Here is a 25,809-nt window from a genome sequence, read left to right as displayed (position 1 = left end):
ATCAAAGACCGGAATTCCAAGTTTCTTCCCCTCTCAACTTACAATGATCTTTTAAGTTCGAAGCGTAGCCTTCTAATTCGAAGATCGGGTCTACCGACTATCAGAAATTAGGTCAGCCTGAAAGTTAAGAATAAGTTAGTGCCAACACATTTGTGAAGATACCCAGTTGCCTAGTTAAATTAAATGGGTCGTAACTTCGATTGCTTCTACTGCATTTGATCCGATGGCTACAACATCAACAACTAAGTTAAGTATAACTTGTAGACCGCTTTGTGAGATCCGGTTGTCTTTAAGATTAATAATAAGTTTACATGTAACGGCGTTGGTATATTTTGTATTAAATTCCAGCAACATTGTTATGTAACAACATCAGTAAATATAAGGAATAACAATACCTTGACGCAACTGGGCTTCACGTAATTTATCGTCAATAATTTTTCTATTAATATACATACGCATATTGCCGGCGAATTTAATCGAGAACTTGAAGCACTGATACATTTTCATAGTTTTTTTTTCTTTCGTAAATTATTGCACAAAAAAAATGTACAAAAGGCGAACTTAAAGGCATCAGTCAATCCTAGGGAAAAGAAGAAAAGATTGGTCAGCTGCAGAGAAAAGGCACTCCCCTGCATGCAAAGTTCTGTAAATTAGTATGGACGTGGGACGTGTACTTAGCAATAAGATGTGATCAAGCTAAACAGCTATTTCTATTACAGAATTAATTCGATCCATAACTGAAAACCCCACCACCTCTACCTGAGTAAACAAGTCAACAGTTCAAAACATTTTCTCATCGCATTGCAATCTTGGTCGCTTTATTTAGATTAGCGTGGCTGCCATCTCAGTATTCATGACGTCATGGTTTCAAACAGAATTACGTATGTAATTCCACAATGAGTTTCCGCGTAATCATGCTTTTGTGGAGTCTTTTGAAGCTAAAATTTTGCTCATACAGTTTTGTATGATGTATTATTATTACAGAGGGTGTTATGTGCACATGTCGGTTGTTACTTGTTTATTGTGGTATGTTATGCATAAATGATGATGACGATGAAATGATGCATGAATGAGGTATTGTTTGAGTGTATGTGTGTGTATCACATGACTTTTATAACTTTAATCAAGTAAGTTTCAAGCTACATTTATAAATTATAAGCTTAAACCCGAACTCCTTGTATAGAATATCGGTATCTAGACAAAACTTATAGATAACATCATCTGCATGGTTTGTGTTGTTAAAACACAAAATATACCTATTTTAAAACAATATTCCAATGTTCTTTTTTATTTTATCATGATTTTCATAGTTACATCGATTATTTACCTATAATACCAATGAAATGAATGGACCTCCACAATGGACTACTCAATCATGTTTATTTCAATGTACTGCGGTAACAGTTAATTTTATACATTAAAAAGATCATTCAATTAATAATGGATCAAAACGGTATAATGTATCTCTTTCAAAATACTGCTGATGTGATGTTGACCGACCTGCGTTACGTGAGCGGTGAATTCATGCGGAACACTTCGAGTACCGCAGGGAAATAGGCTGTTTTACTTAACGGCATATCTAACTCTTATGCTTTATAGAAATATTAAGCGTATGTTGTACGCAGCAAAGGCTGTTTTGCAATAATGGAAATTGACCGCGATAAGAGTTTCTGAAAAAAAATGTAAAAATGAAAATGTGAGACTCGCTCCATTAATATCAGTCGCGTTTGGATTACTCGTGTTTTTAGGACAATTTTTTTGTGCGAGATCAGCTTTCGCAAAGGTTACTTTAATCCCTTGATAAAATTGAACAGAATGTCTGGAATATTTTTTGCAAGTTGCATTTTTTTTTAATACTACGTCGGTGGCAAACAAGCATACGGCCCGCCTGATGTTAAGCAGTCTCCGTAGCCTATGTACGCCTGCAACTCCAGAGGAGTTACATGCGCGTTGCCGACCCAACCGATGCCGATGTTGCGTTGTATTTACGAGTATAAGTAGGTAAAATAACCGGATCTTTCGACTTGTGGCTGTAGTTATTTTCTTGTCGTTTTTTTAGTAACGGAGATGGCAAAATAAAATTTATTTTGAGGTCTTTCCGAAAAAGAACAAAGTAGGTACTAATAAGCAAAGCAAGTGACGCAAACGGGGCTCATAATACTGTTCCAACCCTCGATTGCGCAATGTGCTCTCAATGTCAAAACATCCTTCAAGTTGATCAATGTTGGCTCTGAAGTCAGATGCTTAATCAAACGTGTGTAGGCAAACAACGGTGGGGAGGTACTTGTAATTCTGTGCATGTTGCTTATATTGTGGTTTATCTCACGAGTTGCTATATACCTACTTATGTGTTTATTTATGCCTCACAATAAAGGCCAATTACTTTGGCTTTATTGTGAGGCAATTATTTTTCTTACTTCGGACTTCTTTTCGGATGGGAGTTACTTCGGACGACAGTTACTGTGATCGACATAAAAATAAAGCATTTTATGATACACATTAAACTGATTGACATGATGTGAAAGTTACATGTAAATTCTTACAAAAACAATGTGATTGTGATGATTATCTAGTTGCCAATGTTAGGTGAAGTGTGATACAAGAAAGTGACCACAATTTTTGATGACTGTACAGGAAATAGGTTATAATTATGTTTAGGTACAGTAAATTTACCCGGACATAAATCACGTTTTTAATTACTATATAAAAATAAATTCCTTAAAATTCAACTGCCCCGCTTAATATATTCATGAAATATACCTTTCGAAACGTAATCTCACCTGCGAAACACCAATGAAAGGTATTCCAAATATGCGCAAAATGAAACGAATGCCTTTACGGGGGCTTTCTTTTTTAAACAGCCCGATATTAAACCGCCAGATATTCTGGAAACAATTCATTGCGGTCCCGTCACAAAGTCATAGACAGCGGAAGCAAACCGAAATGTATCTTTTGTTTGAATGTTATTGCTTATAAAAATATAGATACGACGAAGTTGAAAAAAAAATGTTTTTCAGTAGATAGTTTATTTATTTGACTAAAAGTGTGTTATGTTATGACTCACCGACAATTTTTCCAATAAATTTTAGTAAAATCTACTTTTGGAACTATAGCCCAAACTTTTGTAGAATGAGACGAAACATAGCCCCCGAGGGCCTACCGTGATTCACGTTCGACTTGTTGCCTTCCTGTCACACTTACGTACGGATTTACACAGACAAGAAGAGTCATTGACAATTCTCCATAAATTGCTGATCCAGCAAGTGATTATTGACTTGTTCCCTACGAAGTTTGCGGGAATACCTATCTTACTTCGGACTACTTAACCTCGGTCTAATTTCAAAGCGCAGTAAATAAAAACCTAAGCAAGAACTGGATTCTCCTTTTTATGTTTATGTGCCTATAAAACCGTCAGCCGTTATTGCATTTTAAACCCTTGAAATATGTAATGAAAACCGGCCGGCGTATATATTTAGGACTTAAACTACGTCGACTGTTTTATTTCGGTTTCAGCAGTAAATAATTATGTTACTATATAAGGTTTCTTTAATTAATGGTGCCTACTGCACTGACCTTGCTGATAGCGTAATCACTAATCAGAAACTTAAAATGATAGTTATAGTTTTCAATATCATGCGTTACCCTTCTGTATATAAATAATACCAGATGCTACGCGACTGGTTGTCCTGTACACATGTAATTATATTTAGTATATTTGAGAGACACGGAATATATTATTAGTATACATATAAACTTTTAGGTTATTGTTAAGTAGAAAGAATTTAACATAGAAAGCCATTGCAAGAATTGTCGATACAATTACCAGAATCCCCATGCCGAGAAATTGGTCTGACAATCTCAAAACTTCGTTGTATAGCTTTATCCAAACTCTATTTCGTTCCTCATAAAATTTTATTGAAAAGATACCAAACAAGTTCATATCTATTTTTCTTATTTCTTATATAAAAAGAACTCTTAATAAGTAATGTACCTATGTGTTTCTTACTCTATTTTGTAAATAATAGCTCTTTTTTTAATTAAACATCTTCAGCAAAACGTTACAAATTAAACACTTGTTTGTCATAAAGTGTCGTCAAGCTCACTATACTTATTAACCTATCGAATGAGCTGATACCTTTACTGAATGAGCTGATGCCTTTACTGATACTGGATAAACGATATGTAAACATACTACATACCTATACGAGGCCTGGACGTTAGTGAGATGACGATAATTCATTGCTGATGTCCTACTTTGTTACCTAAGTATAACATGAGTTACACCTGATTATCCATCTGGTTACTTGGGCTTCATAGTCGCCTCCAACCTCCCCTTATAGCGAGCCCTTTCCGCACACTAAGTTTACCTTAAGTTCATATGATGAGTGGTTACACTTTCTCGTAACTACAATGTGTTCTATAATTCTAAATTACTAATATCTTGGGACGAAACCCTTTGTATAATTATGATTGAACTTCGCTTACATTAGCCATGAACAATTCCCTCGGATCACTGTTGACACTCTGAATACTGATATCACAATGAATGTTAGTCACAATCTACAAGAGACACCTCATTATTCTAATAACACCATAAGAAAGTTCTTGAATAGATCCTACAGCAAATATCACTCTTCCCGTAGCTTTGTTCGCACACAACCTCCTTTTCTTACTGTCGTTCGCGCGTAATACCCTCTTGTCTTACCCTCAAAAATCACAACAACCTAAAAGCGGTTATTTTACTTAAACGTGACTACGAGCGCCATCTACTCCATGACGTTGGCAGCTATTAGCCGATTCGCGTTATTCGCGACATAAAGCGAATTTATTTTTTTCATACAAAACTTGTTTTTGCTCTAATTCGTTTGTTTTATATACTAGAGCTATATAAACTAATTACAGGCATAGTATCTCATGTCATTATATGTGCAAAGTTTTGTTACAATCCAACACGTAGTTTTAAAATGAGAACGAAACTCCGTTTGTATGGGAAGGTGAAACGCGGCCGAGCTTCCCGGGGACTCTTAATACGAGACGCCGCGAGACGACTTATTTCTTTGAACAAACAAAATATCAAAGGAATTTTAGTAACGTTTAAAAATTTTCAAACATTTTCTCATTTGCTTAGTACCGAAGAAAATCTATTAATGAAGTGAAAATTAAAGAATAATAAAATGGTTTTGAAAGTTTATGTTGCGTGAATATTCATTTATTATCTTTCGAGGTGTAATGTGAAAAAACCTTGAAAGCATAGGCTTTGGGCTAGTAAATTCAGACGTATAATATGTATTTAGGTGTAATACATCGCGTAATATAATACATATAGTTAACGCTATCTCTACTGAGCTCGTTCACTTACCTGTACTAACAATGGCATTCTGTTACACAAAAGCCATTATTTCTTTTGTATGAGCGCGTGGCCTTTGTGATTGGGCGCGTGGCCATTGTGTGTGAGCCTCAGGCACAAAGGCCAGCACGCGCTCACACAAAAGAAATAATGGCTTTTGTTTAACAGAATGCCATTGTTAGTACGTAAGTGAACGAGCTCAGTAGAGATAGCGTTAACTATAGGTTCTATTGCAATACAAAATAACACAATATACTTATAAAATGTTTGTTACGTCAATACAAAAAAGAACTTACTTGACAATAACAATAAACATCGTAAATAAAGAAAAGAAAAATCATGTGCATAGAATTTCATCGTTTGAAAATTATTTGCCAACCATAGTAACTTTAAATTAAGCCTTCATGTGTCGTCGGAACGGCATTATCAAGGGTATTTAACACGAGGCAAAATTCCCGAGGTTTTACATACTTGGATAAATAATTCACCTTCAGTGGCTTGTCATAACTCACGCCGTTCTGAGACGTTTACGCTGAATGAGGTCTTAACCGACGTCATATCCACCGCTTACATGGTTAATGAAATATGAACTTTAAGCATTTGAGAACTTGATTGATTTTACAATGATATTGTTGAGTGGTATAAATATAAATGTAGCTTATAATAATGGATCGTATTAGAAAGCCACGGCTACTTGAGGTAAATATTTCCTTTTAGATCTTTGATGTTATTGATTACTGATTGTTGGCAAAGTCAGTATTTGATGTAGGTGTAATGAAATGTCAAATTCCACATTAATTTATGGCGATGACATATCTAATAGAACTATTGACAGCGGTGGCAGAAACGTTAGTGAATAGCAAACACGTGCCGAAAACCCAAAGTGATCTGGTTAAGATTACAGTTTAGATGTGGTTTACTTAGTGCAGGTTTCGCTTCATGAAAATAACACTAATTATGCGTAGGGTAGACCGAGGCGAACCGGACCACAGGGTAAATTTGATCACACTGAAAATCTCTTGATATTTAAAATATTTCTTATGACCAAGCAACGCAGGAGAGACGTACGGTGTCATTTTAATGTGGTCATATCAATGCAATATTTCGAATATCATCGGATTTCCCATGTTGATCCGATTCGCCTCGGTCTACCCTAAGTAATATAATAATGTGTAAAATGAAATTTTAATAAGATTTAAAAAATTATGCATATACGGTCTAGATGTTAATTAACTTAAAACTTATTAGGGACCGTGATAACCAAAACCATAACTACCGTTCCAAACACGAGTTTAATTACGAAACTTGTGTCATATCTGGCATGTTAAACTTTTAGTCCAACATAATGAACACAATTCCAAAATATAATGTAATGTAGAACTAAATTTAAGTAACATTGTTAATGAATCTCACTGGAGTTAAGGTTACGTAAAGGAGACGGGTTCATAGCCCGCTGAAAACATAAGGTATCCCTTTCTCGTTCATTCGTAAGGCTGGTCGCACATTGAATACAAATTTAAAACATAGTTGGGGGATAAAAAAACTGTCTAGAACTCATTTCAAAGATCGTTACATTTCACTTTTAGCACATCACAAAATTTTGTATATTAAAGTTTTTTGTCTATGATTAAAGTGTTAACTTGTTAACTGAAATAGATATCATACACTAAAGAAAAAGTGACCAAGTCCACCGGTGGCCGAGGCGGGAATCGAACCCGCGTCTTGAGCTTACGCGGCTAACGTCCTGACCACTAGACCACTAGTGGAGAAAAACAAATCAAAATATTCCATAAAAATAGTTGGATTTGTTCCCTAGTTGTAAAGTTAACAATTTATTCTGATATTTTTTATCTTGATTAGTCTCTTTTAATATATATTTTTTTAAGATGAAATGGGCATGGGTTCGGATCGGCTCGAAGCTTCAATGAATGTCAAAGATATCTAAATGTGAATGCGATAAAAATGTGAAAACATACTGGTCCTGTGCAAATATTTTTGACTCGAATTTATCAAATATGTACTGTGCATTTATGAATTTACACCATACCAATGTTTTGCAAGTTAAACTTAAATCACCTGCTCGCATTAGAAAAATCGTATAAAAACGTCTACAATGTGCAACCGCCTAACAACAGAGTTCGGGGCGCGCCGCGTGTAGCAAAAGCCGGTGTGCGACCTTTGAGAGTCGATAAACTAGGAGACACGAGTATAAGATTGAATACGTACCTTTAGAGTTTTGAATGATTCACGGTTAGTTTCACTAGACTTATATTGACCGGGATATAGAACGTTGATACCGTTACCGTTATATAACGTTGGTAACGTTGAAAGTGAACGCAGCCGACGCGCAAGAATGAGGGTAGACAGAGCGCTGTCTACACAACTTTGACACCCACCCGCTATCTTCAGTCACCCGTGAACATGATGCAGAGGACTTCCGGCCGAGCGTCAATCGCGGTCTGACGTGTTGAAAGTGGTTAAATATTAAATTTGGATTTTCTTTCATTTTGCGCTCAGATCAGGGTTTGTGTGTGTGTATGTGTGGTGTTGGGTGAAGGTGGTAAGTGGTATTTTGTGTTTGTCCCGCTTGTAGTTTGCCTTCATAGTTTACTTAGTTTTTTAAAACGTTGTGCGGGTAGTTCCCGCTATGAGCGATAACCGCTATGAGGGGGGTCGGACGAGATTTTTCTTTCGGCGCCCCCGTCTCCGGCAGCTTTTATAACTGTAAACCACGACGATGAAATCAAAGACACGGAAATGAAGGACGAAAAGGCCGAACGTAGGAGGGAAAGACGGAAAGCTCGAAAAATGAGAAAATCGCAAACCGGTCCGTACTCTCGATCTAGGTCCAGGTCGATTCATTCTGAATCGGACCGGGAAGTACATACTACATTAGTTGTAAAAAATACGTTTTCGGGTTTGCCAGTGTCTGAGTCTCAAGAATCTGTGCTCCAACTTGGTCAAAAAACAATTGAATCTCAGACTAAAACTCCCCCCACTCCTCTACAGACCTCACCCCCGGTATCACAAACTGAAAGCTTACCCGCAACTCCATCGCTAGCCGTCACAGATAGGAAACTGTACAAGCTTAGTGACCCTGGGCCGTTTACCATTCACGTACAATACGATAGTGAGTCCTTAGGTGCTACGTTGCATCCTGTGACTTTTGGACAATTTCTTCACAGCCATCACAGGGAATTTCTGAATGTCGTTGACGGATCCGTTAAGGGTATAGGACGAAATAGAGTTTCTGTCAGTTTTCACTCTGCTGAAGATGCAAATAACTTTCTCCTCTCGAACACAATTGTCAACAAAAAATACAAAGCGTTCATCCCTTCATTTAATGTGACAAGAGTAGGGATTGTTAAGGGGATCCCAACTGAGTGGACACCGGAGGACATACAAAAATGTGTCAAGGTCCCTGTGGGGTGTGGACCGATAATTAAATCCAGACGCCTGAATTTTAAGAAAAATAATTACCAGGATGGTACGTATAAATGGGTCCCCTCGGAAACAGTGGTGCTTACATTTGACGGACAGGTCTTACCTAGCAGGATTTTCGCCTGTTTTAACTCCTTACAGGTAGAGGTGTACACGTTTCCGACTACTCAATGTCACCAATGTTGTAGGTTTGGGCATACAAAAAATACGTGTCGATCGGCCCCTCGCTGCTTCCGTTGTAGCGGCAGCCATACGGGTGACAAATGCGAAGACGATAGCGATATTGCAAAATGTGTGAACTGTAAGGGTGAGACGGGACACTTTGCTACCAGCAAGGCCTGCCCCGAATACAACCGACAGTGCAACATCAAGAAGACCATGGCAGAAAGTAACGTTTCTTACGCAGAGGCTGATAAAATGCATCCTACATTAGGGAAATCGTATTCCAACGCGGTCACGTCCTCGGCTTCTAACAAAACCTCTTATAAAAAAACGGTATTTTTAAAACCCCGTACATCTCCCCCTCCTCGCATGGGATATGACAGAGTTGCCCATATGGCCCTGTTTAATGAAGAGGTAGAATCGTCACCCAATGGATCGGCATTGAATAATCCATATGCGTCTTCTCCCTTGGAAACTATTATTGCCCTACTCACGCAATTAATCTCTACCATTTCCAAATCAAAATGGTCCCCACCAAACAATCTGATGTCCCACGTCGCCTCTTTCCTTCCTTTACTCTCCTCTTTCATTTCAACTTTTAATAATGGATCAGTTGGTCCTACAGTGGAACATTCGTAGTGTCCTCAGTAAAAACCACGACTTAATTTATTTATTGAACAAGCATAAACCCATAATCGTCGCACTTTCAGAAATTTGGCTTAAGCCGGATACTAACTTCCGTATCCCTGGATTCGTCAACATTCGTGACGACAGAAACGATGGATATGCCGGCTGTGCTTTACTTATTAGAGACAATATTACATTTAATGTCATTCCAACTCCCCCCGTTGATGGTTTACATTTTGTTGCAATAAAAATCAAACAATTTACTCTTGTGTCCCTCTACTAATGCCTATCCATAAAACCAACAAAGACCCAGCGGACCCACGATCCTATCGACCTATAGCTCTGTCATCGGTCATGCTAAAGATTATAGAACACCTCGTAAAGAACCGAATAGAGTGGTTTGTGGAGAGGAACGATTTATTAGCCAAATCACAGTTCGGTTTCAGGAAAGGTAAAAGTACCTCCGACAACCTCAGTATATTTACTACTGATATTCGATTGGCCTTTTCTCGTAATGAATCAATGGTTGCGGCATTCCTTGATATAGCATCGGTATATGATAACGTTCGGCTTCCCTCTCTCAGGAAAAAGCTTCAAGAACTGAGAGTCGCGGCGAGACTGAGCAGCTTTATTATGTTAATGCTGTCTGAACGACATATCACATTTCGAGGCAACTGTAAAACAATTACGCCATCTAGGCGTATTTGGAAGGGCCTCACTCAAGGGTCAGTGCTTAGCCCTCTATTATTCAATATTTATACCTATGATTTAGAGCGAAATATTGGACAATCGAATATCTTACAATACGCCGATGATATTCTGCTTTTTTCCAACGACTCGAAAATTGAAAGAGCAGCTGAATCGGTTTCAACATCATTGGGGACTCTTAATGTGTGGTTAGAGGAACATGGTTTAGACTTGTCCCCAGGGAAAAGTAATGTTGTCATTTTTACTAGAAAACGTAAGATCCCCAACGTTTCTGTAACAGTAAAGGGTAACCCCATTCCAATAAAACCTAAAATTAAATTTCTGGGGCTGATATTAGATTCAAAGCTTACGGGACTACCACATTGTGAGTATGTGGCTACTAAATGTGAACGTAGTATAAACATTCTTAGGTGCTTATCTGGAGTGTGGTGGGAAGCACACCCGTTCTCTCTAAAGCTTCTTTATAACGCTATTATTAGAAGTGTGTTAGAATATGGAACATACTTATTGGAACCGGCTAGTAGTGTAGGCATGGGTTATCTAGATCGAGTCCAAGCTAAGGCACTTCGAGTAATATTGGGAGCTATGAGATCTAGCCCCATTAATGGCATGCAGGTGGAGTGTTTAGAACCCCCCCTTGATCTTCGTCGACAATACCTGTCTGATCGATATTTGTTCCGAGTTTTGCAATTTACGGCCCATCCTATGTATTACAAAATTAAGCTGTTAGAGGAATATGCGCATAGATCGAAATATTGGAGAAACAAACTTTGCCCATGTCTCGTCAATAGCTTCAGTAAATTTAATAATATTCGTGATCCAGCGCATCACTCTCTGAAACTTCCAATATTCGAACACCCGTACGAAGCGGTTACATTTCGTCCTCAAGTGATACTAGATTTTAACATCCAAAAAGGTGATCCATTCGCGAATATTCGCACCTGTTCCATTTTGGGGGAAGAGTGGTCGGGATGGCATACACTATACTCAGATGCTTCCAAACTATCACCACAGGGTTGCGTCGGGGTTGGAACCTATCACACTCAATATGGCATTGTCCAGAAGACAAAATGTCCACCGGAGTCTTCGGTCTTTACTGGGGAATGTGTAGGTATTCTTAAGTGTCTAGAATACGTTTTGCTGGGGAGACTGGTTCGTTCTATTATCTTTTCCGATTCCCGTAGTGCCTTGGAGGCACTATTAACTAACCCCTTTTCCTCTAAGTTACACAGCCCCCTGATTTTCCTAATTAAAGAAGCTATAGTACTTTGTAACAAAAGAGGGCAGGAGGTGGTATTGGCTTGGATTCCAGGCCACTCAGGTATTGCGGATAATGAAAAGGTGGATCAAACAGCTAAAGAGGCTGTAGTATGTGGCGATAAATTTCCATTTAAAAATTACTGTTACGATCTTTTATCCCTTCCCAAATTTTATATACAACTCCTGGAAGTCGCGGTGGAGGTTGAGTACTAGAACAAAGACACTCCATTATTCTAAAATACAACCAGACATCCCACGCAAGCCATGATTTTCCAAATTAGCCCTAACTAAATTAGCGTCATCTTCAATAATTCGCATGAGACTTGGACACTGCAGTTCACCAGTTTTCTTAAAAAAGCTAAGAATACGTGACACTTCGATTTGTGAATGCGGGCTTGAAGAGGGAACATTAAATCATATTCTTTTATCGTGCCCTCGGCTAAATCATACACAATTATATAATGGGTTAATTAAACAAAAAATTCCGCTACCTACTCATGTTTGCTCTCTGCTCTCGTTCGACCCAACAGTTTTTAGATGTTTAGCAATTTTCCTAGAAATTAATAAAATTCAAATTTAATACATAACAAATAGTTTAGCTGCTTCATTTATGTGTATTAACGAAGAACTAACTAGACTAATATTTGTAACACAACTAATCAATAACATTAACCATTGTCCTTTCAGCCCAGATCTGAGTAGTTATAATCGTTGCACATTATATATTTTTTTTCTGTTGATATTGACGTGAAGCTGGCAGGAATGTCTAAAAACGATTGCCATAATTAAAAAAAAAAAAAAAAAAAAAAAACATGATGGATGGATGTAACTGCGTCGAAATATCGGGAGCTCACAAATAATACAAAAGGTAATCACGGTCTATATCCCGGTCAATATGAGTCTAGTGAATACGTACCTTATTATGTTTTGTGGATGACCTACCTAAAACATAGGTGACTGATACAACTCATTCATTGAAGCAAAGAGGATATAATAGGATAGAGCGGTACTGTCATAGTAAATTTTGTACCACCAGTAAACTCACTGTCATGGATCGACACACGATTAAAACTAAAAATAAAAATATCAAAAAATGTATTTATAAATGATTTTTATATTTGCAATATTTGCATTAATTATTTTTATATTATTTTAACCACATGGGTCTTTCACTGATATGCGTTACAATAGTTAAATAACAAACGAAACCGTCAACGCCATCTATACGAAAGTAGGCCAAGGGTAGTGGCGCCATCTAATCGAGAATCAAATTTTCTTGATTTTCGAGGCGCGTTTTTTCCTTAGACTGTATCCATCTATTACGGAGTTATATCTATCTTTGATTGAAGCAAGGTTTGTTTAATACGGGAGAATTCAATTGAGGCTTTATTAGATTTAAGCCTTTATAGTTCAATTGTTTTCTACATTTACTATTAAATTTATTCGGGGATGTTTTTTAATGCCTTAAATAGTTATCGAGGTTGTTAGAATACAGTTCGCAACAATAATAGTAAGCTTAGTAGGTACACGTACCTACGTCGTAGTCTCGTAGTAAGCTAGTACGTTTTACGTCTCAGAACATATTCATATTCGTATATTCATAATAATTCATATTACATGTCTTTTTTATAATTACATTAAAAATATAAATTAACAACATTATAGTCGACCGAGGTCGTATTTTGAAATTCCATAGTTATTAGACAATGTCTTGAGTAATTTTCAACCAATGTCCATGTAATTTTTCAGGAAATTAGTTCATTTAAGTACAATTTTTCAGTTTTTAATTAGAAAGTTCAGCATGGAAGATTAAAATATAGATCTGTCGCGAGGTCTCTGTTTAAGGCGAACTACTAGTATTTACTAGTTTTTTCGCTAAATTTAATAAAAAATCCCGGCCACGTTGCAAATTTTCTTTCAAAACTGCGTGAAAATGTACGTCCCAGCCGTCGAGCATTGCAGATTGTCCTTTATTTTTATCGTTCTCGCCGTACTAAGTTTGAATTGCTTCTTGCGACAAAGCTTTTAAAGATTTTTTCTTTTTATACTTGGCGATTTTGGTGGCAGGAAAAAGTGAGCCTAAATAGGTTTACTAAACCTCTATGTCATAAAACGGGGACTCAGTTCGCCATGTTTCAGTGACATAGCGACCATAATATATAAAACCACCATTCCTACACGTACCATCAGCCGTAAAAGTGCATGGCGAATTTATCAATGAATTCATTCATAATTTCATGGACACAAGTCATTCCTACACGTACCATCAGCCGTAAAAGTGCGTGGCGAATTTATCAATGAATTCATTCATAATTTCTCCATTAAATTTCCCAGCTCACTGTACACATGTACAGTGAGCTGGGAAATTTCATGGACAAAAGACAGATACAGTTTATGTCTGTCTGAGCTAGCACTAGTCCCAGGCCCGGAGAAGGACATAGGGTAATTTTTACGATTCCGTACCCAAAGGGTAAAAACGGGACCCTATTACTAAGACTCCACTGTCCGTCTGTCCGTCTGTCCGTCTGTCCGTCTGTCCGTCTGTCTGTCACCAGGCTGTATCTCATGAACCGTGATAGCTTGACAGTTGAAATTTTAACAGATGATGTATTTCTGTTGCCGCTATAACAACAAATACTAAAAAGTACGGAACCCTCGGTGCGCGAGTCCGACTCGCACTTGGCCGGGTTTTTTATCAATCATCATCATCATTTCACGCAGACGGAAGTCGCGGACACAGGCTAGTAGGTACGAGTAAGCTTTTTAGGGCCACTTGCACCATCCCACTAACCCGGGGTTAAGCGGTTAAACCGTTAACCCAGTGTCACTCCATGGTAACTCCAGGTCAATATGTTAGTCGAATTAATCCTATTTTTAGACTTATATTATTATTATATTGTTTGCCCTTTATATCACTACGGATTTGCTACAGACTATCCCTTTTGTTCATAAACGCGGTACTTTTTTTCCGTTTGTGCGGTCACGTCTGAAAATACCGATAAGGGCCAAGTGGCAAATATATGTTTATATCGGTCGGTAGTATAATGTTTAATATAATTATTAAAAACTATCGTACATATTTTGCCATAATTCCATTTCATATATTATTATTTATAATGTAATTATTATTATACTTTAAGTAAATATTATGATTCAATCTAAACTGTAATGGATATAATGCCTATTTTTATATAATTTTAACTAGTATAAACAAATATTGTATAATGTCGTTTTCTGTATTATGTTTTAATATATCGTAATACTTTATACAATCAAAAACAATGTTTTTTATACGGGGTCGCAGTTTTAACCTAACCTAACCCACTTTTTGCAAGATATTCGTTTGTGTGGGGTCACAGTTTTATCCTAACCTGACCCACTTTTTGCAAGATATTCGTTTGTGTGGGGTCACAGTTTTAACCTAACCTGACCCACTTTTTGCAAGATATTCGTTTGTGTGGGATCACAGTTTTAACCTAACCTAACCCACTTTTTGCAAGATATTCGTTTGTGTGGGGTCACAGTTTTAACCTAACCTGACCCATTTTTCTAGGAGCCTTTTATTTCTATTGAGACCTACATATAATTATATAATGTCACTAGTTAGAACAAATATGTTTTAGTTTGTAATACTTATGGCAGTGTATATTAGACATTATAACAAGAATAACATTATGTATGTTGTTGATTAGGTAATATTGTAGTATGCCTTTTATTACGTTATTCAAAATGACGATATATTAAACTATCTCTCTCTATATAAAACTCTACAATTTACTGGTATAATATATAAAAGTAGTTATAAAAAATGTAGTGCACCCAGATCGGATATGTCAGTCAAAAGTGACGTTTCTTCAAACAATAACGTCACTTTTGACAGTGACATATCCGATCCATATCGTATCTTTAGCAAATTTTTGACGTATCTTAAAGTCCGAATCAGGCCATAAGGCCCAGTAGGTTCGTGTTCTCTCCCTCTCACCGAGCGTAAGCGTGAGCGAGATGAATGTGCGTGCTCGGGACCGCGGATACTTATCATGTTTTTGTATTTTAATTTCTTGTGTGTTTTAATAATAAAACAAGTAAACAAGTTCCCTCAAGCATATAATATTGCTCATTTTTAGAAATAATTTTCATATTTTGAGTTTTTGTGCAAAATTTATTTTAATTTTTTAATGTGCATTTTAGACCTCTATGTTCATGATTTTTTTTTATCTAGTGAAAGTCAAAAACTCACCACTCAAATCGCTAACGTTTCTAGAGAAAGGCCTCAAAATTGCTAATTAAATTTTTGGCAACCGTATTGTGATCTATAAAAGCGCTACGACTTTTCAAAATCTCCGTTCTCTGAGGAGTATTAGCCCTCTTAACACCTTAACTAGTTACCACTAGTTAACACCCTAACTACAAAGCTATTTACCACGATGGTCAATACAATACTAATAATCTATTTCCCCTCATGTTGGCAAATAGAGTTCAGGAGCATGCGACAATGTCCCCATAAACACGTTACTTAATTGAAGGCCAAAATACTTAAAATCGGAACGAACTGTATAGCTGATTTTAGCGTAATTTTTTTTTAGTTAAATATCAAATTTAGGGTTCACACTAACGTCGAATTTAATATTTAAATAATAATTAAAATGTAGGATTCTAATAGCAATACTAAGTTGACATAACCATCGAACTACTTTTTTTGTTACCTGCATTATTTGTTATCGAAGTGTGTAAACATTTATACCTAATGGGTATTTCTTGCTTACCTTTATAAATTCGCATTTTGACAGCACCGCACCGCTTTCTTCTTAGAATAGGTCACAAAAATGTCATTTTTCCATATAATTTTGCAACATTCTACTGCTATAGAATTACGATATTTAAACCTACTTCACACATAACTGCTTAAATCTACAATTTACTGGTATTTATACAGTTTATTAGGAGAAAGTTGATGTTAATTATTAGGCTCTCGCTTTTACTGAAGTGCAACTGAAAACAAGAGGCAATATCGCGCGGGAAACATGTCAAGGTTATGTTCTGCCAGTTCTGCCACACTGCACTAACATACGTAACTACTAAAAGCTTCAAACTATTCCAACATCTTTTTAAACACCGAAACTAAACCTAAACACAACACTCAGGTTAGCTAAGCCTGGCAAACGACGGTTGGTAACCACGTCGTTCCATTTCGAACTATGATATTTTCAAAATTAGTGCCATCCCGTGCAGTTGCAGCGACGCGACGCACCGCCTCTGCCCCGAGGTGCCTGCGAACTGGTACTGCCGGCAGAGGCCGCTGCCCGCGAAATTGGCGCAATTTCGACGCATGCGTGGTGCACTTGCGAACCGGCGGGAGCTCGGTAGGGTTGCCAGCCGTGCCGTTTTCCCCGGATAATGCTGCAATCGTTTCTAAAACTTGAAAACTTGTTAAGTGCATTGACGGAAAGTTTGGATGGGATCCGCTGGGGTACGGATACGAACCTACATATTATCAAAGAGAATACATAGTATAGAGGATTATTGTCATAGTAAATTTTGTAGTTACAGTAAATTTACTGCCACCTATCGAGACACGATTAAAACTAAACATAAAAATGTAAAATAATATAAGGATAAATGTTTTTTTTATTTTTATTTTTTAGAACGCCATATGACTTTGAGCCTTGTTCTTTCACTGATATCTGTTAAAAATGTTAAATATCAAAAGGTGTCCGTCAGGGTGTTATAGGTATGTTATGTAACCAAAATATTACAAAAATGCTTCGTTTTTCTTTGTGCATAAGTAAAGAATCAAAAGAGATTTAATAATGGATAAGTATCCAATTATATCTTTTCTTGTATTTTATACAGCAGATTTAATGAGGGCTAACGCGTATGAATTCACCGCAAGGGGCGCTAGTGTAGATGGTGGTCTTTTCCATAGTTCGAAATGTCAAATGTCACTTGTCACTTCAATGACTGACAGCTGTTCTTTAGTCTTTTGGACCACCATCAACAGAGGCGCCAACTGGTGAGCAAAAAAACGATAGCCCTCATTCAATTATTAACTACCTACTATTATAATATTGTTCACGCACTTTCGAAAAAAAACTGATCATATTAATACAAACTGCCACGATTGCATTATAAAAAAAATGAGTGATTTAATTTGTCACTCATTTTATCAAGGAAATTGACAGTGACAATGCAAGTGGGTAAAAATTATTTTCGTTTTCTTGTTTTTGACCACTCTGTCACGCTTCTATTTTTGTTTTTTATGTAATAAACTAGCGACCCGCCCCGGCTTCGCACGTGTTAAACAAAATCTTTACAAATTATAAACTAAAACCTTCTTCAAGAATTACTTCTATTGATTAGTGAAAACCGCATCAAAATCCGTTACGTAGTTTTAAAGATCTAAGCATACATAGGGACAGACAGACAGCGGAAAGCGACTTTGTTTTATACGATGTAGTGATAAAAAAAGTCGAGTGCTATTGCATGTCATTCTAGCTGTAGATTATAAAAAAATAAAAAATAAATTTCACCCCATACAAAAAGCTCAACTCCGTCACAATTTTTGGGGACAAAAAACAAGACAACGAAAAGAATTTTAACCCAAGTAATGCCGCAATAGTAATGCCGCTACAGTTGCCATCCGAATATCACCTTAAGACACTGGTGTTCAAAAACACAGTAAAACTACTCTAAGCATAAAATCAAGAGAAGAAGATAAGATGAAATACGTAATCAGAAGCCGTCCCGATTTAACTTAGCAATCATGGTAACCCCCCTGACTTGATAGGAAAACCGAGAAACGTGACGTCAAACTCTCGTTCATAAATAAATGTAGGTTACTCGGACCAAAACAATCCGTTACATTTACTACGTCATGAGCATAACGATTTAATCCACGAAAGTTGATTAAGGTATGATGTAAATACTTATGTTATAATGTAATTTATTTTATTACGAGTACATACTAACCTCCGCCCGCGCGGCCCGCGACATTGCCCCATTTTTACCTCTAAAAATGTGCAAAATATTCTTAAAAGTTTTCAAATTTAAAGGAAGAGCTGTTTTATAATATGTACTTTCGGGAATTAATACCTTGATTGATTCTATGCAGGTACCTAAGTATACGAGTATCTATTTTTACAGAAAATTCGGCATTTGTTATTTACGTAATAAGTCTTGATATCTCAAATACCTACCAAAATTTAACGTTAAAAAATAGGGTCCCGTATCCTATTTGAAAGCGACGCCGATTGTTCGTACCTCTTACCCTACCCTTATCATTTATCCTGACCGGGCCGTTATATGCTTCATTAAACGAATAATGCTGTAAGTGGAAAAAAAACCTTAGGTGAATGTGACGTTGTCCTTCTGAGCCCTAATTTTGGATGAAATCAAATGCTCTTTCCTGACGCCGTGTATTGTTTTGAATATTCGGCTTGTTGTCCTTGTTGAGATTTTTTTGCGCGAAGTGGGTCGTTGAGCGATGCTTGTTGTTTTTCAGTCCACGTTTCACAGGCCAAAAATATCACAACCGTCATTTTCACCTGTATAAAATGTATGTATAGTTCATAACACATCACTTTTGAGCTGGGGTGAAATTTACTTCATCAGCCTCGCATCAGCCTCCATACTATAATCACCACTTCTACACTTTTAACCGTTTCGTCAACTGTACATTGTAACGTAACCAGCACCTATTCCAGATTATAAGTTTACTTCAAATCGAAGTCTTTTTATTTGTCGTCGAGACCTGCAGGGCGGCTACATATGGCGGCGAACGGAGGCGTACGTATCTAATGAAGATATCAAAGTCGTAACTGTCTCTTGCCCATTATGATTGCAATCACATTGCAATAGACAAATTTACACATAGGATCATCGTTAAATTTGAACAGCGGGTATTCGTTTTTTCCGAGTGTGTAATGTTCTAATAAAACAAAAAATATTTTCGTTTCACATAAAACAGACCCATTAAAACATAAATGTGATTTTTTTTTATACTACGTCGGTGGCAAACAAGCATACGGCTCGCCTGATGTTAAGCAGTCTCCGTAGCCTATGTACGCCTGCAACTTCAGAGGAGTTACATGCGCGTTGCCGACCCTAACACTCCTCTCCCTCGTTGAGCTCTGGCAAAATATGCGTCGTTGTTGACTTCTTCGGCAAAAGAATTGATATATGTATATACGACCTAAAAAAATTAAATTGTTAATTGGAGTAAGATCATCTTAATGTACCACTCATAATGTGGCAATCATAACTTGCCAAATAGACACAATTTGACGACTGTTTAGATTAGCTACCCAAAATTTTTGTTCCCCAATAGCTTTTGTTCCATTCGCGTTTTTCCCCATTCTGCTTTTTAACTAGGCGTTAATTTTTTCAGTAGTTAATTTAATCACACGCGTATGTCCTAGTCGCTTTTTTCCCCAAAGATTAATGTTTTCACGATAGTCACACTAAGTCGATAGATAGGTAGGTTAGGTTCGTTAGGTAGCTTCAGATGCCCGAAGGATATCCTACAGATATTTATTTTTTCAAACAGGCCAGAATATAAGGTGGAGTGTTTTTAACACGAGAATAAATAATATAATATAAAGTAGTCGCTTTCCCTGTACCAAAGACCGTATGGGTAAGTAGGATTCTGGTAAACACATACATAAATTCCTGACAAAAACAGTCCCGATCGTTGAGTCAGGGTTTATAAGAATTTTTGGGGTATTTTTTTGCTTCTTTTTAATGTTCCGTACCCAAAGGGTAAAAACGGGATCCATTAATTAGACTCCGCTGTCCGTCTGTCTGTCATCATGCTGTATCTCATGAACCGTGGTAGCTAGACAGTTGAAATTTGTATTAAGAAAACAACACTAAAAAGTTTAAAAAAAACTTAATTTTATTTCTTTCTTAAAAAAAGGGAACCGCCTCGCCTTCAAAAAACCAACCCACTGGAAAGCACAAAATAATTTGTATATACCCCACCCCTATCCTTGTCCAGTCCCTATCCCGTAAAAGTTCCACCAAAAAGTAATTAATACCTAATAATAAGCAAATTAATAACCATCCGGGTAATGACTTAGGTTTTGAAGGCGGTGCCAAACTGGGTACTGCTCTCCTGAGTGCTCATCGAGACGTGTTTGATGACCAAAACAGCATAGTATAACCAGGGCAAGCGCGTTTGTATGAAGATAACATACTTTGCCCTGTTTATACTATGAAAACAGCGTGTGCCTATGTTGTACCAAACCTGAGTTCCACTAGGTACAGCCAGGCTTCAGCATCAGCTCAGCTCTATGCATACTAAAACGTTCTCCAGAATGTAACAAACACTTTTCTGAAACCCGCATTAAAATCGGTTCAGCCAAACGCGAGATAATCGCGAACAAACATACATACATACACAAACATACGGGTCAAAGTGAGATCCTCCTTTTTTTTTAAGGCGGTTAGCAACAAACGTGATTTTTACGCAGTTTTTTGCGTAATGGTACGGAAACCTTCGTGCGCGGGTCTGACTCGCACTTGGCCGGTTTTTTTATAAATATAATATTCTTTCTCTCCGCCGAAGCTGGCTTTTGAAATTACACTCACTTTGGGAAGATCAATCATTTTTTTCTTTATCAAAACTAAACAAAATTAAGAAAATATTAAAGTATATTTTTAGGGTTCCGTACCCAAAGGGTAAAAACGGGACCCTTTTACTAAGACTCCGCTGTCTGTCTGTCCGTCTGTCACCAGGCTGTATCCCATGAACCGTGGTAGCTAGACAGTTGAAATTTTCACAGATGTTGCCGGTATAACAACAAATACTAAAAACAGAATAAAATAAATATTTATGTGGGGCTCCTATGCAACGAACGTGATTTTTTTGCCGTTTTTTGCGTAATGGTACAGAACCCTTAGTGCACGAGTCCGACTCGGACTTGGCCTCTTTTTTAAATTTTTTTTAATACGTAGTCATACAAACCCAAAAATAAATACGAAAGTTAGTTTACTACATTACTATAAATTATAATTACTACTCAACCGCAAAATGGTCATGCATTTATCCAGCGTGACAAAAAGTAAGCGACTTCCTATACATACATTGTATACATATTTATTTACTTACTCCGTTGGCTCAGCGACCCAAAATGAGACTTGGCCTCCGACACAAGACAGCGCCACTTTTCTCGATCCTGTGCGAACTCTCGCCAATTGGACATTGTATACATACATAAATAGAATCATTATTCGATTAATGTATTGTATTAAGTTCCTAAATTATATTGTGTATTTTGTATGTGAAAATTAATTTGCATGAATTATGTTTGCTATATTTCTCACCTGAAACACAGGGAATCCTAGTTCAGGCACATGTACAAACCATCACTACTTTTTACCATGCAATACGAGTAAATTATTTTATTAAATTATGTTTATTTTTAAAGTTATCAAAGTCTAATTTCCCTGTTACCAACTTATATTTATTTTTTATTTTAAACTTTATTGCACAATATAACAAATAAAGTACAAATGGCGGACTTAATGCCTAAAGGCATTCTCTACCAGTCAACCACCAGGCTAAACAGAAACAGTGATAGGCATTGAACAAAAAAAAGCAGAATAGGTAACTTAAAACAAAAAATATAGCGATAAATAATACACACTACCGAAAATAAACTTACATATACATACTATAACATACTATAATTAAATAAACTTACATATATATTACTTTATTTTATGTACCCAGTGCAAATAATACTATGCCTACGATGGACAACTAACCAGTGAGCTTGTCGAAAAAATGCTTGCGTAACATGCGCTTAAACGAGAGCTTGGTTGGAGCCTGTCTGATGTTGAGTGGGAGATCATTCCAAAGCCGGATCACTTATTGTAGTATGTGATTAAAATACAAAACACATACAAAAAAACATACAAAAGTAAACACATGCTCACATAGAAAAGTAATTAAGGCATAATTATTATGGACTCCAACACACTCATAGTTATTTACCATGTAAAATGTGATCTAGACGTTGAAAGCCGCGGGCTAAAGTATGTTACAACAGGCAGTCGTAGGCGTCGTAGAAGTGATGCCGCTTTGTTAAAAACGGTGCGTAAAATCACAGAACGCACTGAGCACTAACCGAACTCCATTCAAACAAACTAAACAATGCGAGTTTAACTTTAACAGAAATAATCACTTATTAATTATTTGGTTGGCACTAGGGTTAAGACAACGTTTTCATCTTATTAATTGTTATTAGTAGTTAATTATATTGAAACACCACTAAACGCTACTAAACAATTCAATCGATATTGCGGGTTTCCTAGCGTGACACATGTCGCAGGCAAATTGTAAGAATCCGCCGTTTACAAACGGCGACGTCATTTTACAAAAGTTTTCACGTTTGTAAAATGACGACGCAGTTTACGCAGGTACACCCCCTGCATACAAAGTTCTGTAAATTAGTATGGACATGGGGTACCTTTTCTCTGCAGCTGACTGTACCTTGAAATTTTGGTAGCCGTGAGGATGGCGGTGTGATATAACGGTTAATATAAATTGATAAAACAGCAAACTCTCACCCTCTGGTCACCCTCAGATAACCATCATGTTTACGTTGCCACTATTGAGCGCACTAACAATTTGCCTTCGGCAATTTACAAACGGGAAAACGTTTGTAAAATGACGACGTCGTTTTTGCCGAATCTTACAATTTGCCTGCGACATACACATACAAGCATTTATACCAGATCTCGCGGTGTGGCAAATCGAATCGCCGATCACTGGAAGTAATTACTTAGTGTTAATTTACCTAAAAGCTTACTATGGAATCAAAATGAAATGGAATGGATGGAATGGGTCCTTATTAGCAATAAAGATATTGAGTATTGAGTATTGAAACAAGAAAATGTACCTTTTATGTAAAACGGCATAAACGCCATAGTTAAATTACTGATTATCGTCACCTATGTACAACAACCATATATTCCGGTAGTGATAGGTTTATGCCTCCCACGCAGTCCCTTGGGCCGCGATAAATAAGAGATTAGCTGACGCGTCCAAGATCTCTGCTTCGGTAATTAAATTTTATTACAACTTCCTAAGTATAATCAATGAGTTTGAAACTGATTCCAAAAGTACAAGGAAATTAAATTAATTCTTATTTGATGTTTAAAGAAAATTGTTCAACTCGAAGACGCTATTCGAGTGTATTAATGACAGCTCAAGATATCGGGATCATGGCCAATTTCGTAGCTCAAGATATCAGGATCATGGCCACTTTCGTTATGTAATAAACACGCTTTTTTTAATACCACGTCAGTGGCATACGGGCCGTCTGATGGTAAGCAGTCACCATAGCCTATGGACGTCTGCAACTACAGGGGTGTTACATGAGGGTTGCCGACCCTTTAAAAACCTGTACCTACCCTCCTTTTTAGGGTTCCGTACCCAAAGGGTAAAAACGGGACTAAGACTCCACTGTCCATATGTCCGTCTGTCTGTCTGTATGTCCGTCTGTCTGTCACCAGGCTGTGGCTCATGAACCGCGATAACTAGACAGTTGAAATTTTCACGGATGATGTATTTCTGTTGCCGCTATAACAACAAATACTAAAAACAGAATAAAATAAATATTTAAGTGGGGCACCCATACAACACACATACATTGCATACATATAAATCTAAGTAAATCTACCAAACATTGATGGATTCATTGATTCATTTATAAAAATAAAGGAAAGATTTTGACGTAAAGACAGTCAACTAAGTAATTTTCCATTTGCCTCCTTTTATCGTCCCTACAAAATCACGAAGTTGGATAAAAGACAAAAAGTTTCAGTGGGGGAGATTGGCGTTTTATTGCACTTAACTTAATTAGGTAGGTTAGGTAGGTACCCAAGTATCGAAAAACAAAATTAATTTATATAATGGTGTAGGCGCCGCTAAAATAGTGCTTGAAAATATCGGCATAATCACTCATGTATGACTTCAATTACCTATTATTAAATATATTCGATTCGAAATATTTCTCACATAGTTAAAAGTGGTTGAGACATTAAAGAAAGAAAAAAAGAAAGAAAGAAAATACATTTAAATAGCATCATAAACATTAGACAATACATTGAAAAACACATACAACACAAACTAGACGCTAAACATTACTCTGTCAAGTGAATAAAAGAACTTAGGTACCTACCTATTTAAACTAGGTTAACTAGGTTACATTCAAAATCTAAGCTAGGCTACCTCCCACACATCTGCCTACTCAACTGTCATTTGTCTTAAGTAGGGCAGATATAATGTAATTGCTAGTTCAATCAAAACACACAAAGTTTGAGCTTTGATTATGTCAAAGATTAACCAATTATTTATTAACAGCAAATGTGCCCAGCTGTGAACAAATTGCTTTAGTATTTTAAGTAGGCGTTTGATGCTTACAAATCCAACTTCTCCTTAAAATATTAGATTAAACCTACTATAAGTGATTAAATTTGTTTGTAAGTAGGTAGATTTATGTAAGTATATTGATTTTAATCTTAAAGGTTATTTTTGTGCATTAATATTACTATTAAAGTACAATTTTATGATAGGCACACTCAATTTCAATAAATAAATTAGGTTCAATTAAATTAGACCGTACAAATAAGTGACGAATTTTTGTTTTCAAGTGCTTTTCAATGTACTTATATAAAAATAAATTCAAAATAGGCTATGTGTAAAAATAGATACAAATAAATAGCATAATTTAGTAGAGTGACCTGTAGGTAATTAATGTTCACACTACGAGTATTCGCATAAGTATGGGTATTCTACAGATATTTTAGATTTAGACTGAAAATGATTTTTCCCCTCACTAGCTCGGAAAGCCGTCTTTTATCCTTTAAAACAAGCGGATAAAAACGCATTTTATCCACTAGTGTGGAAAGTAATTTGACCTTGAATGGAGCGTGTTTAAGTAGCTTGACAGATAATAAAACGTAAAACGCTCATAATAATGGTTCGTTCGATATTAATTATCATTAAATAAATGGTTTGAGAATCTAATAAAAAACACCAAATTTAGCTTTATTTAATGATTTTAAGTCATAAACCTTAAAATTCCATAATAAACGTTTGTTTTTTAATAATTATGTTAAATATAATTCTGAACGCACAAGTCGATGCAACTTCAAAATGCATCATTGACATTTCATACGTCAGAAATGTCAACATTGTCAACAAAAATTTTACTTAAAAACTTCTCACGTAAAAGTACAGAATTTCCAGTTTTTTGTTA

General features: G+C 36.6%; 1 protein-coding gene across 1 annotated transcript in view; it reads right to left on the bottom strand.

Annotated features, from left to right (window-relative positions):
• LOC134742446 (uncharacterized) overlaps positions 1-16,809 on the bottom strand; it is a 115,243-nt gene extending 98,434 nt beyond the window's left edge. The window contains exon 1 of the mRNA XM_063675606.1: positions 16,309-16,809. Coding sequence (XP_063531676.1) covers positions 16,309-16,324 — 16 coding nt within the window. The 5' untranslated portion in view covers positions 16,325-16,809. The remainder of the gene's footprint in view (positions 1-16,308) is intronic.
• Positions 16,810-25,809: the final 9,000 nt, after the last annotated feature.

Source organism: Cydia strobilella, chromosome 6 (assembly GCF_947568885.1).
Source record: "Cydia strobilella chromosome 6, ilCydStro3.1, whole genome shotgun sequence".
NCBI lineage: Eukaryota > Metazoa > Arthropoda > Insecta > Lepidoptera > Tortricidae > Cydia > Cydia strobilella.
Note: the sequence above shows the minus strand (reverse complement) of the source record. Positions and strands in the feature narration are given on the sequence as shown.